This window comes from Hemitrygon akajei, chromosome 19 (genome assembly GCF_048418815.1).
Source record: "Hemitrygon akajei chromosome 19, sHemAka1.3, whole genome shotgun sequence".
NCBI classification, from domain to species: Eukaryota; Metazoa; Chordata; class Chondrichthyes; order Myliobatiformes; family Dasyatidae; genus Hemitrygon; species Hemitrygon akajei.
This window is the reverse complement of record NC_133142.1, coordinates 1,143,665-1,160,030: the sequence shown is the minus strand read 5'-3', so window position 1 is coordinate 1,160,030 and position 16,366 is coordinate 1,143,665. Positions and strand designations below refer to the sequence as shown.

The 16,366-nt window shown below is 42.7% G+C and overlaps 1 protein-coding gene across 4 annotated transcripts in view; it reads left to right on the top strand.

Annotated features, from left to right (window-relative positions):
* The window catches only part of LOC140741682 (transcriptional regulator QRICH1-like), a 65,226-nt gene that overhangs the window by 32,361 nt on the left and 16,499 nt on the right, over positions 1-16,366 (top strand). For all 4 annotated transcript variants that reach the window (XM_073071954.1, XM_073071955.1, XM_073071957.1 and 1 more), the window contains 3 exons: positions 5,749-6,729; positions 11,444-11,615; positions 15,667-15,821. In XM_073071954.1, coding sequence (XP_072928055.1) covers positions 5,749-6,729; positions 11,444-11,615; positions 15,667-15,821 — 1,308 coding nt within the window. The remainder of the gene's footprint in view (positions 1-5,748; positions 6,730-11,443; positions 11,616-15,666; positions 15,822-16,366) is intronic.

Here is a 16,366-nt window from a genome sequence, read left to right as displayed (position 1 = left end):
TGCACTTGCCTCCTGTAAGGTCCGAGGGAACACCTTGTCAGGTCAGGCCTGTGGATTTATCCACCCTAATTTGCTTCAAGACAGCAAACACCCTTGTTTGTAGTCTGTACAGGGTACTTGAAGTTGATGCCATGTTTGCCTCACTTCTCTAGACTGTCTGTGTCCTGAGTTTTGGTTACTGCACTAATTTAAATTTATATTTTCATTATGTGTTGCCTAGTACTTATGCTGCAAAACAATACATTTCATGACATGCGCTGGTGATATTAAATCTGATTCCCTGTGCTGATGAAGAGTTTCAAACTGAAATACCAACATTTACAACCCTTTTGACTCCACGAGTCACATCTTAATAACTTGTATAGATTTTCGGAGATGGCAGTGGGTATATGGAATGTGGAAGTGGTGGAGGGTGAGCCCATTACATTTAAAAGGCATTTAGGCAGGTACATTGAGCTGAAAAGCCTGGAAGGAAAGGGTTAAACACACAAGTTGAACTAGCTCTGGGTGGGCATGGATGTCATGGACCGAAGGGCCAGTTTCAATGTTGTATAACTGTGAATTGCTACCACTTCACTTTATTGTCTGCTTCATCACTGATGATTGTTGTACATGTCGGTGTGAGTAAAAGGTTTGGGTGGAAAGGGAAGAAATTATTGCAAGTGGTGGCAGCTTTCCATTTCAGAATTCTTCTAATCCCAGCAGCCAGCTTCCATTTTATTGAACAACGGCTGTTAAAGTAATTAACTGGATCGCTTGCAGAATGAGCCACGTAATGGTTTAAGTTCTGCACTCGTTAAGAAATAGGAATATTTGTCTGTTTAATATTTACAAGTCAAACTCTAAAGAATGTTTGAATATCTAAAAAATCAAGAGTATTTTCTCAGTGATCAAAAAAACATTTATTATTAAAGTGTTTATGCTATAAGCGGCCTTGAGATTCATCTCCTTACAGGCAGCCACAAAACAAAGACGCCCATTAGAACCCATTTAAAAAAAAGACAGTCAAACACCCATGCAGAAAAACGAATTGTGCAAACAATACAAAGTAAACGAGTGCCATTCAGAACTAAAGTTCACAAAACTGAGTTCACAGCATGAAGCGAGTCACAGCTGGTCCTGTTGCAGGCCACAGTCTCATTTTAAGCATTAATAGAACAAAGAATTGAAAATGAGAGTAACTGCAGCAGAGCATAGGAGCAGGAGGAAGAGAGGTAAAGAAGGTGTCACCTCATGATCAGCTCTATTTATACTCAAAGATGAGAAACTGAGGTAATGTGGTGGCCTAGTGGTTAGCCCAACCCTTTGGAATACCAGCGACCCAAGTTCAATTCTGCTTATAAGGAGTTTGTAAGTTCCTCCCATGACCGTGAGAGTTTTGTCCAGGTGCTCTGATTTCCTTCCACAGTCCAAATATGTACAAATGGTAGGTTAATTGGTAAATTGTCCAGTGTTTAGGCTAGAATTAAATTGGGAGATTGCTGGGCAGTGCGTCTCAGGGTAGGAAGGCCTGTTCTGTGCTGTATCTCAATAAATAAGCATTCCAGTCAAATTTGTAGATAAGAGTTAACCAATCAGATACTCTCTTCAAATAATGTAACACCAGAGAGGTGATCTTGTTTATCCAGTATTTGTGTAACTGTAATTATGTAGCTGCAGAAATAGCTAACAATTTTTGTGTCAAAAGCATTTACTTGAACTTTGTATGAGCAGTAATGTATGCAAAATGGTAGACATGAAGATCTCTTCAATAAAGCTAGGAGGCCCAAATTTCCTTGGCCTTTGACTTCAACTTTCAAAAGTTTGGTTAAACCTGTGAACTGCTATTTGTGTCTGGAACACAGCAAAATAACTTCCACTGCCTTTTAAATTCAGTGATTTGAGTTTGTGGTAGGCTAGCCCAGCTTAGACTATGTGTAACCAGCATAAGATTGTTTCAGTTTTTCTGAAAATAAGTTTGACTAATTAGTAATTTTCAAGCCAGGCAACTACAGGCTGGACAGCCTGCCATCAGTAGTGGGGAAGTTACTGAAAGGTAATCTGAGGGAAAGGATCTTCTGATATTTGGATAGACAAACTCTGGGAGTGGGAAGTAGTTTTTAACAAACTTTTATTGAGATTTTTGAAGGGGTAACCAAAAGGGTAGATAAAGATAGCATAGTGAATATTGTCTATTTAGGCAAGCCTCTCTCAACCTTTTTGCCCTGAAGGAACCCTTGAAATTTTCAGCTTTCAGGAAACGCTTGTTTTTTTTAAAAAAAGTAAATTGTATATATTATATATAAAATATCATTAGCATGATTAGTAAGTTGTTAGTTTCTGTTTAAATCAAGAATTTTGTCACTTGAAGTCAATATTTTCTCTGGGGCGTTGCAGACACTTGTTCAACTGGTTGATATAAGTGTGGCTAAGTAGGCTAGTTTCTGTAGCCATTCTTCATCTTCAAAGCACTCAGCAAAATCTGGCTTAATATTTTCTTGAAAGTATTCCTGCAATTCACCTTTTAGCTCAAACACCCTGTTGAGAACTCTTCCTCTGCTAAGCCACTGGATTTCTGTGTGTAGCAGGAGTTTGCTGTGCTCTTTGTCCAGATTTTCAGTTTTTAAAAAAAAAACACATTCTTGAATGAACTGGTCTTTGTATGATAAAGTTAACCTTTTTTTTGTAGCATCATCTAGAACTTTTGCATTTCACCTCCAAGAGTTTTTGACATCAACACCTGAAGAAAGCAGCGTGTTGTGTCAACTTTTACAAAAGAAATGAAACCTCTCATGGAGCCAACCATTGGGGCACCATCGATACAGATGCCAGCACAGTTCCTCCAAGACAGACATTTTATTTACAGATATGAAGACAAAACATTAAATATATCTTGGCTTTTGCTCCTTTCCGCAGCTCTTTGCAACAGAAAGTTTTCTTGAATTTCACTGTTTACAAATCTTACAAATGTCATCTTGCAGCATGACATTTGAGTGAAATCTGTTAACTCATTAACATGGTTAGAAAAACTTTTGTTTCTCAGTTTATCGTACAAACCTCTTCTGTGTCATGTGACGTCATCAATACATAAACTTTTAGTACTGATTGAGAGTGAAACCTTTTCAATTTCTCATACTGCATCTTGTCCTAGCATTTTACCCACTGTTTACATGCTGATATTATTAGTTTCTCACCAACCGTGTGATTTCCCCCCCCCCCCCCTTTTCTGGGTAATAGGTTCTGATGAGTTATGACATGTTTTATATATTTTTTAAAAAATCACCTCTTTAGAATGAAAATTTCCCTCCAATAAGTCAGTCGGGGCTTGTAAGGGGAAGTTGGGGGAGGTAATTCAGAAGGGAGAGGCTGGCATCACAGCCCAAGTTGGGCACGTCCATTCAATGCTTGTAAAATGCACTTCAAGTTCCTCAAAGGCCTACAGTCCACCCCTCGATACAATGCAGCACTCATCAATTATTAATGGCCTCTCCCATCTTTCATCAAAAACTGAGAATGGACAACCAATTAATCACGATACTACTGTGCACTACCATACTGGGCTGAGAGACCTCTTGGTAACGTAACTGCTCGGTCACTGCCCACCATTGCGAGTGCTGGCATAGCATGTTGCGTGAAGTTCAAAAAACAATGCGTTTTTAAAAATTGTGACCTTTCATGGAACTCTGATTGAGAAACCCTGATTTAGACTTTAGCTAGGACTTCAAGGTCCTGCATAATCTGGAAGGTAAGGTCCCATGGTATCCAGGGAGATTCCAAATTGGCTTGGATGATAGAAACAGGGTGCTGGTTGAAGGTTGTTTTGCAGAATGGAGGCCAGTGACTAGTAGCATGTTGCAGGGGTCAGTGTTGGACCCTTGTAATTCATTATGATTTGGATGTAGATGCACAAGACTTAATCAGAAAGTTTGCAGATGCCATGAATTTAAGTTTTGTTGATAGTAAAGGTTATCATAAATTACAGACTGACCTTAATCAGTTTTGTAAGTGGCCCAAGGAGTGGCAATGGATTTCAATACAGATAAGTGTGCGGTAATGCGTTTTGGAAAGTCAAACCATTGTTGGATGTAATAATGAATGATAGGGCACTAGGGAATGTAATGGAACAGACGAACTTAGGAGTACATATGCATAGTTTGTTGAAAGCAGCAACACAGACAAGATGGTGAAAAGGGCATTTGGCATGTTGGCTTTCATGAATCCATAAGACATAGGAGTAGAATTAGGCCATCTGGCCCATCGAGTCTGCTCTGTCATACATGGCTGATACTTTTTTTTTCTGTCTCCTCCTCAACCCTGTTTCCTGGCCTTCTCCCCGTAACCTTTGATGCCGTGTCCATTCAAGAACCTATCAATTTCTGCCTTAAATACTCCCAACAACCTGGCCTCCACAGCTGCATGTGGCAACAAATTCACCACCCTTTGGCTAAAGAAGTTTCTCTGCATCTCTGTTTTGAAAGGGCGCCCCTCTATACTGAGGCTGTGTCTTCTTGTCCTAGTCTCTCCCACCATGGGAAACATCCTTTTCACGTTTACTGTCTAGGCCTTTCAATATTTGAAAGGTTTCGGTGAGATCCTGCCTCCCCACCCCCATCTTTCTGAATTCCAGTGAGTACAGACCCAGAGCCATCAAACGTTCCTTGAATCAAGGCACTGAGTATAGGAGTTGGGACATTATGTTGCAGATTTACTATGTAAGTGGTTGTTGAGACCACACTTGGAACACTGTGTCCAGTTGGTGTTATGGAGAGTTGTCATCGATTATGTGACATGGACTGAGAGTTCAATCTGGAGAAGTGTGAAATAATTCACTTTGGAAGGTTGAATTTGAAGGCAGAATACAGGGTTAATGACAGCATTCTTAGTGTGGAGAAACAGAGGGACCTTGGGATCCATGTCCATAGATCCCTCAGTTGTCATGCAAGTTTATAGGGTTGTTAAGAAGGCATACGGTATGTTGGCCTTGGATGGTCAGTGGATTGAGTTTGAGCTGTGAGATGATGTTACAGCTCTAAATTCCTGGTTAGACCACACTTGAACACCGCATTGTAGAAAGAATGTGAAAGCTTTAGTGCGAGTGCAGAGGAGATTCACTAGTAATGTGGCTCTGTTGGCTTTTCCTTATCCTGTTTTTGTTTTCCATTTTCCTCTTCTCAGCGCTGCAGAGGAGTTGGAAAGTGTTCAGTAGCAGGATTGTAGCCATCATGATCAAGGTGGTTCCATTGAGTAGTCTACTAGTCACTTAGTTCAGATGGACATGCTTTTGGATCAGAAATGGAGGGGCCCTTTGTGAGATGGCAGTTTTAGAAAATTGGAAGTGAAACAGGGCCTTTAGCTGAGGAGCTTCCATTATGCTCTCCATCTGTCTCACTGTCGCTGTCTTGCTCTCGCTTGGCCTGACATTGAGTTCCTGCAGTGTATTGCAGTTTGTAAATTGGTCTGGTTCAGACTGGATTGAATCTCTTCTATAATCTTTCAGGCAGTGCTGTTTAACCACACAAATCAATTTCTTTCTTTCTTTCTGCCAGTGGGTGGAATTACACAAAAGAGCTAATCATTAAACAAAGCTTTCAAAGTTACCAAGGTCATTGTAGAACTGCTGTTTAAATTTTTACTGTGCAGTGACTTGACTTGTTATTTCTCCACTATTATCCTGGCCTGGTTTTTAAAAAAAAAAAATAATAATAATAGACATAGATGTGCTGGGAAGTGCTGTTTTATAAAGTGCCTGTGCTTTTGTGGTCTTTGCAGGTCCAGGTTCAGGTGCAGCAGTCTCCGCAGCATGTGTCCACACAGCAGCTGTCTCCCCAGCTGCACCCATCGCCTGATCAGATTCCAGTGCAGGTGCAGTCACAGCCCGTGGCTGCCCCACAGCAGCCCTCACAGCAGATTCAGACCATGCACAGTCCCAACACGGCACAGCAGCTGCAGGCTGCCCAGATCTCTGTACAGCACATCCAGCCTTCCCAGCAAATGCAGACATCGGAAATATCCGAGGAGCACATTCAGCACCAGCAGATCCAAGCCCAGCTCGTCTCTGGCCAAGCTCAGCAGATACAGATTCAGACAGTGGGTACCCTCTCCCCAACTCAGCCACAGGGGTCTCCCCGTGAGGGGGACAGGCGATCCAGTACTTCAAACGTACTCCAGCCAGTCAAGAAGCGCAAGGTGGACATGCCAATCACTGTGTCTTACACCATTACTGGGCAGCCGGTAGCCACAGTGCTGACTATTCCACAGGGGCAGCAGCAAGGATATGTGTCTCTGAGGCCTGACCTTCTGACAGTGGACAGTGCTCATCTCTATACAACTGCAGCTGGTACAATCACAAGTCCTAGTGGGGAAACGTGGGCCATCCCCGTGTATTCCACACAACCACGTACTGATATCCAGCAGCAACAAACGCCCACACACGTTGCCATCCCTCAGGAGGCCTATAATGTGGTACACGTCAGCGGCTCACCCACCACTGTGGCCGCTGTGAAGCTGGAAGATGATAAAGATAAGCTGGTGACCTCTGTAATGAAGAACTCTCATGAGGAGGTTGTTCACACACTGGCCAACACCATCTTTCCGGCACAGTTCATGAATGGGAACATCCATATTCCAGTGGCAGTGCAGGCAGTGGGAGGCTCATACCAGGCTCAGGCGCAGTCTGTACAACTCTGGGACCCACAGCAACAACAGCAACAACAGCCGCAGCAACAGCAGCAGCCACCACAGCAACTACAGGTAAGGCAGAGTGACAGTGAGCTGTAGCTGACTGTGTATAATGGGCTGTAGGAAAGTAATTACCTCGCTCACCCGTTTCTTCCTGGTCTCTGCGGAGTCAGTTTTTCAGTCAGCTACAGCTTCTTGAATCGGTAACACACCTTACCACAGCCCCACGCCCCTCTACTTACTATCTCCAATTTCCTTTGGTAGCGTAGGAAAATGAGGGGAAGCTTAATAGAAGTAGACAAAATTGAGGGGAATTGATGAGGCAAATGCAAGCAGATTTTTCCATGAATGTTTGGTGAGACTACAGCTAGAGGTCACGGGTTAAGGGTGAATTGTTTAAGGGGAATGGGGGGGGGACTTCACTCAGAGTAAGAGCTACCAGCAGAAATGGTGGGTGCAGGAGAGATTTCAGTGTTTAAGAGAAATTTGGATACGTGGGTGGATGAGAGGGATATGAAGGGCTATGGTCCAGGTTCTAGTCAATGGGACTAAGCAGAATAATAGACATGGTCCAGATGGGCCGAAGGGCCTGTTTCTTTGCTGTAGTGCTCTATGACTCTGCTTCTGACCGACAAAAGAGAAATTAGAGAAGACAACAGACTGCAGATGCTGAACTCTTGAGAACTCAGTGGGTCAAGTGCATCTATGGAGGCAAAGGGTATACGTCATTGTATTGGGTTGAGACCCTGCATCACAGATGTTGAGATACTGAGACAGGTGACTAAGAGATTTTGTGGATTATCTTAAAGAGAGGAAAGATTTAAGGAAGCAATAACAATGAAAGGGAAATCACTGGGACTTGACTGTACCACCAGGTATTTCTCATTTTCATCACTAACCTTCACTGCTCTCGAAGTATTCCCAGTCCTCTCCATGTCTTGGTCAGAACTTTGAAAATTCCCTGTTCTTTGAACCATCCATAGTTGGAAGCAGCTTCTGTCTAAATGCCCTTTTAGCCAGTGAGGACCTTGTGAGCATCAAACAGATCTCTAACAGGACAACCCCTTTCACCTCTCCAATCTTGTAGGTGAAATCCCTCACCTTGCAACCTTTCCATGTCATTTCCTCCCTGACCTCTTTAGAACCTAAACTATTGTGACCAAAATTAGATATGGCATACCAGTCGGGGCTTAACCAATGATTGCGTTCAAAGCAGTCTTGCTATTGTAGTCCAACCCACTATTGTGAGTCCGTAGCTCGTGTTTTAACCGTTCATATCATGCTTAAAGGGCCATGCAAGGAAATCATTAGAGATGAAACTAGCATCAAATTTCAGAATTTCTGATAAATAACTAAACACATCAATTGTAGTAGAGCCACCAGTTTCCAGTTCAGCCTTGCAGTAATTGAATCCAAAGATTTGTTTATATCAAGAATCAACCTTGCATAAAATTACTAACTCTTAATTTAATTGAGGTTTGTTGGTATCATAGAATCATAGAAAATCTACAGCATGTTACAGGCCCTTCGGCCCACAATGTGCCAACCAGCTACTCTAAAAGCTGCCTAGAATTTCCCTACTGCATAGCCCTTTATTTTTCTAGACTCCATGTACCTATCTAAGTGTCTTAAAATACCTTATTATTTCTGCTTCTCCCACCTTCACTGGCAGTGCATTCCATGTACCCTCTACTCTCCGGAGAAAATCTTGCCCCTGACATCCCCCTTGTACCTACTTCGAAGCATCTTAAAACTAAGCCCCTCGTGTTAGCCATTTCAGCCCTGGGTAAAAAAAACCTCTGGCTATCCACACAATCAATGCCACTCATCATCTTACACACCTCTATCAGGTCATCTCTCATCCTTCATCGTTCTATGGAGAAAAGGTCAAGTACATGCAACCTATTCTCATAAGGTACATGCTCCAATCCAGGCAACAATCTTGTAAATCTGCTCTACACTCTTTATAGTATCCACATGTTTCCTGTAGTGAGGTGACCAGAACTGAACACAGTACTCCCAAGTGTGGTCTAGCTAAGGTCTTGCATACTGTAACATTACCTAATGGCTTTTGAACTCAGTTTCATGGTTGATGAAGGCCTATACACCATACGCCTTCTTAACAGCACCGTCAACCAGTGCAGCAGCTTTGAGTGTCTTATGGACATGGACCCCAAGATCTCGCTGATCCTTCACACTGCCAAGAGTCTTACCATTAATATTGTCTTCAAATTTGACCTACCAAAATGAACCACTTCACACTATCTGGGTTGAACTCCATTTGCCACTTCTCAGCCCATTTCTGCATCTTATCAATGTCGCGCTGTAACTTCTAACAACCTTACACAACACCCACCAACTTTTGTGTCATCAGCAAATTTACTAATCCACTCTTCTACTTCTTATCCAGGTCTTATATAAAAATCACAGAGGAGGGGTCCCAGAGCAGATCCTTGGAGAACAACACTGCTCACTGTCCTCCATGCAGAATATGAACCATCCACAACTATCTTTTGCCTTCTGTGGCCAAGCCAATTCTGGATCCACAAAACAAGGTCTCCTTGGATCCCATGTCTCATTACTTTCTGAAGGAGCCTCGCATGGGGGACCTTATAAATGCCTACTGAAATCCACATACACTACATTCACTGCACTACCTTCATCAATTTTATACATTTCAATAAGATCCCCCCTCAATCTTCTAAATTCCAGTGAGTATAAGCCTAGTCGATCCAGTCTTTCTTCATATGAAAGTCCTGCCATCCCAGGAATCAATCTGGTGAACCTTCTTTGTACCCCCTCTATGGCAAGAATGTCTTTCCTCAGATTAGGGGACCAAAACTGCACACGATACTTTAGGTGCGGTCTCACCAAGGCCTTGTACAACTGCAGTAGAACCTCCCTGCTCCTGTACTCAAATCCTTTTGCTATGAGTGCCAACATACCATTTGCCTTTTTCACCGCCTGCTGTACCTGCATGCTCACCTTCAATGACTGGTGTACAATGACACCCAGGTCTTGTTGAACCTCCCCTTTTCCTAATCGGCCACCATTCAGATAATAATCTGTTTTCCTGTTCTTGCAACCAAAGTGGATAACTTCACATTTATCCACATTAAATTGCATCTGCCATGAATTTGCCCACTCACCTAACCTCTCCAAGTCACCCTGCATCCTCTTAGCATCCTCCTCACAGCTAACACCGCCACCCAGCTTCGTGTCATCCACAAACTTGGAGATGCTGCATTTAATTCCCTCGTCTATATCATTAATATATATTGTAAACAACTGGGGTCCCAGCACTGAGCCTTGCGGTATCCCACTAGTCACTGCCTGCCATTCTGAAAAGGTCCCGTTTACTCCCACTCTTTGCTTCCTGTCTGCCAACCAATTCTCTATCCACATCACTAACATACCCCCAATACTGTATGCTTTAAGTTTGCACACTAATCTCCTGTGTGGGACCTTGTCAAAAGCCTTTTGAAAATCTAAATATACCACATCCACTGGCTCTCCCCTATCCACTCTACTAGTTATATCTTCAAAAAATTCTATAAGATTCGTCAGACATGATTTTCCTTTCACAAATCCATGCTGACTTTGTCCGATGATTTCACCTCTTTCCAAATGTGCTATTATCACATCTTTGATAACCGACTAGCATTTTCCCCACCACCGATGTCAGACTAACCGGTCTATAATTCCCAGGTTTCTCTCTCCCTTTTTTAAAAAGTGGGGTTACATTAGCCACCCTCCAATCCTCAGGAACTAATCTAGAATCTAAGGAGTTTTGAAAAATTATCACTAATGCATCCACTATTTCTTGGGCTACTTCTTTAAGCACTCTGGGATGCAGACCATCTGGCTGTGGGGATTTATCTGCCTTTAATCCCTTCAATTTACCTAACACCACTTCCCTACTAACATGTATTTCCCTCAGTTCCTCCATCTCACTAGACCCTCGGTCCCTTACTATTTCCGGAAGATTATTTATGTCATCCTCAGTGAAGACAGAACCAAAGTAGTTATTCAATTGGTCTGCCATATCTTTGTTCCCTATGATCAATTCACCTGTTTCTGACTGTAAAGGACCTACATTTGTCTTGACCAATCTTTTTCTTTTCACATATCTGTAAAAGCTTTTACAGTCAGTTTTTATGTTCCCTGCCAGCTTTCTCTCATAATCTTTTTTCCCTTTCCTAATTAAGCCCTTTGTCCTCCTCTGCTGGTCTCTGAATTTCTTCCAGTCCTCAGGTGTGCTGCTTTTTTTTTGCTAATTTATATGTTTCTTCTTTGGACTTGATACTATCCCTAATTTCCCTTGTCAGCCACGGGTGCACTACCTTCCCTGGTTTATTCTTTTGCCAATTTGGGATGAACAATTGTTGTAGTTCATCCATGTGATCTTTAAATGTTTGCCATTGCATATCCACCGTCAACCCTTTAAGTATCATTTGCCAGTCTATCTTAGCATGAAACTGACAAACACACAAACATAGTAAGCTACCTTTTCATGACTTGATGTCAAACTTCTGCAAACCAAGTTTACCGTAACTTTTTATTTATGGGAAAACTAAGCTGTAAGTGTTCTATAAAATGTCAAGTTATAAAGAAGTGCAAACCATGCTAAACCCCAGAGTGGCCCCACATTTGTTCAGTGCTTTCCAGAATGAAATGTAGCACACACCTATGTTTGCTTGCTTGTGTTTAGGCTTTTTATATTTTTGTGCTTGTTCATGGTGTCAGAGCATTGGAAATGTCTTGTCTTGTTTTTGTTGGGCACTAGGGTCAAGCAGTGCAGGTGGCTGAAGTGGAACCTCAGCCTCCAGCAGCTTCAGAAATGCTTTTGCCAAACACTCTGAAACCGGAGGAAGGCCTTGGCGTTTGGAAAACTTGGGCAGAGACCAAGAACGCAGAGTTTGACAAGGACTCTGAGAACAGACCAGCTCCCATTGGCCGTAAGTACTGTTACAGCTGAATAACCTGTTTAAAGAATGTCTCTGTAGGTAATGCATCAATGTACTGGGCTGTGAGATTTGATTAACTTCAATTCCAGAATATGAGGAAGTGGGGGGAGGAATATATGCAGTCAAAGTTGGTGTTTAGAAGTGGGGTCTATTGAAGAGTGTGACTCCGTCCATCAGATACTGAGATGTACAAGAACGCTTAAAACAAATCTGCTAGACAAGAGCATCTGCAGATGCTGGAAATATAGAGCATCACACGAAATGCTGGAGGAACTCAGCATCTATGGCAATGAATAAACTGTCGGTGTTTTGGGCTCGGACCCTTCAACAGGACTGCAAAGGAAGGGGGAGGATGCCAGAATAAAAAGGTCGGGGATGGGGATAGGAGGACCAGCTAGAAAGCGAAGTGAAGTGGGTGGGAAAGGTAAAGGGTGAGAGAAGGAATCTGATAAGGAGAGATGACTGGGGCATGGGGGGGAGGGGATAGGTGGGTGAGAAGAGGTATGAAGCCTGAGTGGGAATAGAAAGAGGGAAATTTTTATTGGAAGGAGAAATCAGTGATCATGCCATCAGATTGGAGGCTATCCAGACAGAATGAGGTGTTGGTCCTCCACCTTGAAGTGGCCTCATCATGGCAAATTAGGCTATGGACCAACATGTTGGTCTGGGAATGGGGGTAGGAATTAAAATATTTGGCCCCTGGGAAAATCCTCTCTTGGTAGATGGAGCAAATGTGCTTGACAAAGTGGTACCCCAATTTGCGTCTGGTCTCACCAGTGTAGCATTGGGAACATTGGAGACACTAGACCATCCTAATAGATTCACAGGTGAAGTGTTGTCTCGTGTGCAAGGACTGCTTCCAGAAATTTGTTTTTCTTTCTCTAGAAAAAGTTTGTCTAAGAATGTGTGATCACATTTAAGGATTAAGTTGAGCGCTGATATGCGCACTGAATGTGTTCATTTTCTTCATTGCATTAGGGTTAGGGCTATGGCTCAGTGTCTGCACCAGCCACCATGTACCCATCTATATTTATCCCATTTACTAATAATTGTCTGTACCCATCTGTGCCTCAGCAGTTCAACTACTTGTCTGGGTACTTGCATATGGTGAGAGTCTCTACCTTCACTACCCCCTGGCAAACAGTCCCAGATTCCAACCACATCTGAGTGATTCTTTGTACCCCCTCCAAAACTATGTGCTCTTGTTTTGGACACCTGTACTCTAGGGCTTGGAGAATCTGCTTCCTTTGTTCTACACCTCTGGTTCATAGTGTATTGCTTTGTTCACAGGTCAACGTGTTACTTGGTGTAATAGTATTTGATTCACTCGTATATAAAGTTATAAGCAGTGCAGTTGGTGCAGAGTTTAGTATTGATGGTGCTTCCTCAAATTAGGAAATGGTGAAATGGAAAAGTAATAAAGACAAGGTAGTTTTCAGATAAAATAAATATCAACTCTGTGGTGGTCAAATAGACCTGCTTGTGGCTTGGTTCTAAATTCTCCAGGTATGTGCCAGGGCAGTCCTATGATAGTCTGTCCTTTTTATGTGGTGCTTCTATTCAAACACTATTTCACCTGCTCTGTGTAACTGATGTGTTGGGTTAGTCCTGAGTCACAATGAAAGTGAACAGTGCTAGTATGCATGACTGTCATAGCTGTCAAGCATGTTGTTCAACTATTGTTATTTCAATGGGAGCAACTGAGATTAAAATAAACCAAATAGAAAATGCTTCAGGCACAGCACAATCTGCCTGTGCCCTGTAAGAATTAGGCCATTTAGTCAGCTCTGCCATTTAACCCCATTTTCTCACCACATCCCCGTAATACTGAACCTCTTTACCTATCAAGAGTCTCTGCCTTAAATACACTTATGTCTTGGTGGCAACAAATTCTTTATATTCACTGCCCTCTGGCTGAAGAAGTTCTCCATCTCAGTATTAAAGGACTTTTTATTTTAAGGCTGTTGCCTCGGTTCCTGGTCTCTTCTGCTACTGAACAGGTGCCAGGTTCAGGGATGTCTCGGATCATGTCCATGGCATTCTGGAGGCAGAGGGAGAGCAGCTATTTGTCTTGGAATATATTGGTACTGATGACAAAGGAAGAAAAAGCAACAAGGTACTGAAAAGTGAATTCAAGAGCTGGGCAGAAAGCTGAGAAGCAGGACCTCCAAGGTGGTAATTGGACTCTGGCATGGTGCCAGAGGACTGGAAAATTGCAAATGACGCTCCACTCTTTAAGAAAGGAGGAAGGCAGCGGAAAGGAAAAAATAGACCAGTAAGCCTGACCTCAGTGGTTGGGAAGATTTTGCAGTCAGTTGTTAAGGATGAGATTATGGAGTACTTATTGACCCAGGACAAGATGGGACAACGTCAGCATGGTTTCCTTCATGAGAAATCTTGCCTGATGAACCTATTGGAATTCTTTGAGGAGAATTCTTTGTAGGATAGATAAAGGGGATGCAGTGGATGTTGCATATTTGGATTTTCAGAAGGCCTTTGAAAAGGTGCCACACATGAAACTGCTTACCAAGTTAAGAGCCCATGGTTTTACAGGAAAGTTACTGGTGTGGTTAGAGCATTGGCTGATTGATAGTAGGCAGTGAGTGGAATAAAAGGATCCTTTTCTGGTTGGCTGCCTGTGATTAGTGGTGTTTCACAGGGGTCTGTACTGGGACCACTTCTTTTTGTGCTGTATATCAATGATTTAGATGATGAAATAGATGGCTTTGTTGCCATGTTTGCAGATGATACAAAAATTAGTGGAGGAGCAGGAGTGTTGAGGAAACGGGTAGGCTACAGAAGGACTTAGACAGATTAGTAGACAAGAAAGTGGCCAGTGAAATACAATGTTGGAAAATGCATGGTGATGCACTTTGGTAGTAGAAATAAATGGGCAGAGTATTTTCTAAGCAGGAAGAAAACCCAATAATCTGAGCTGCTGAGGGCCTTGGGAGTCCCTGTGCAGAGGAAGGTAAATTTCCAAAGGTCTAGAATACAAGAGCAGGGATGTGATGCTTTGGCTTTATAAGGCACTGGTGAGGCATCACCTTGATCATTGTGAACAGTTTTGGGGTCCTTATTAAAGAAAAGATGTGCTGGGGTTGGAGAGAATTCAGAGGAAGCTCATGAGGATAATTCTGGGAATGAAAGGGTTATCACACAAGGAATGTTTGATAGCTCTGAGTCTGTACTCACTGGAATTTAGAAAGATGAATGGAGATCTCATTGAAACCTTTCAAATTTGAAAGGCCTAGACAGAGCAGATGTGTAAAGGATGTTCCCCATTGTGGGAGAATCTAGGATAAGCCTCAAGGTAGAGGGGCATCCATTTGAAACGGATGCGGAGAAACTTATTTAGCCGGGGGTGGTGAATTTGTTAACACGGGCGGCTGTGGAGGCCAGGCATTGGGTGTATTTAAAGGAGAGATTGATAGGTTCTTGACTGGACATGGCATCAAAGGTTACAGGGAGAAGGCCAGGAAGTGGGGCTGAGGAGGGGATAAAGGATCAGCCATGATTGAATGGCAGAGCACACTCAATGGGCCAAATGGCACAGTTCTGCTCCTGTCTTGTGGTCTACTGGAATCTGGCCCTTTGGCCCAACTGATCCAATTTGACCAAGTTGTCCACTCAATCTCATCCCACTTGCCTGCAATTTGTCCCTATATCCCTCTAAACCAATGGGTCCCAACTTGGGATTCACAGATCCCCTTGGCATTTTTTTTTTAAAAAAAATGGTTGGGAACCCCTGCTCTAAGCCTGTCCTATCCATGTACCTATCCAATATCTAAATATTGTAATCGTACCTACCTCTACAAGTTCCTCATACAAATCGTCCAATATATCACCACCCTCAATGGGGGGAGAAAGTTGCCCTTTCCAGATTTTTCACTTCTGAAGACAGGAATAATGTTCATAGTACATTCCCATTATATCCTGCTGTTGGTCAGTCCCAAGGACAGGCTAGTTTTGACAGAATAAATTTGGAGAAGGTACATTTATGCAGTGCACCAGTGATGATGCTATCTTCTTTCTCGGCAAGGCCGCCAGCCACTGCGCTTCCAGGAAAACCTTCTGTCCTCAGCGGTGGCAGAACTGAACTACGGACTGTGCCTGATGCTGAAAGAAGCCCGCAACCCAGAGGGGGAAGCCTATGATCCAGACATGCTCTACTATATCTGTCTCTGCATTCAAAAGGTATGAAGATTGAGTAAATAGGTCAAAATTTCAAGCAAGCCTGATCTCATTGTGTGCAGTCTGTTTTCATGTAACCTATTGAAGTAAATAAAATACTGCAGAAGTTGAGATTTGGGGGGAAATACAGTAGGAAAAGCTGGAAATACTTGGCATTTGTTGGTAGAGAGAAACAGTCTGTCAAAAGTAGAATACTGAGAAAAGTGAGTTTAGTTGTGCAGAGTGGGAGAAGTTTGTCAACAAGTGGTTGAGTGTCCAGCTAATGAATCTGGGCCTGTAGTGTCCACTGAATTAAACAGTTTTGGATAATCATCCCTTCTGGTATGTCGGAATTGGTAATCCACCTGTAATATCTGTCCATTCCTCTCTCCAGATGCTATCTCACCAATTGTATATTTCCAACAACTTCTCTCCTCCCTCATAGAAACATAGAAAACCTGCAGCATAATACAGGCTCCTCAGCCCATAATGCTGTGCCAAACATGTACTTATTTTAGAAACTACCTAAGGTTACCCATAGCCCTCTGTTTTTCTAAGCTCCATGTACT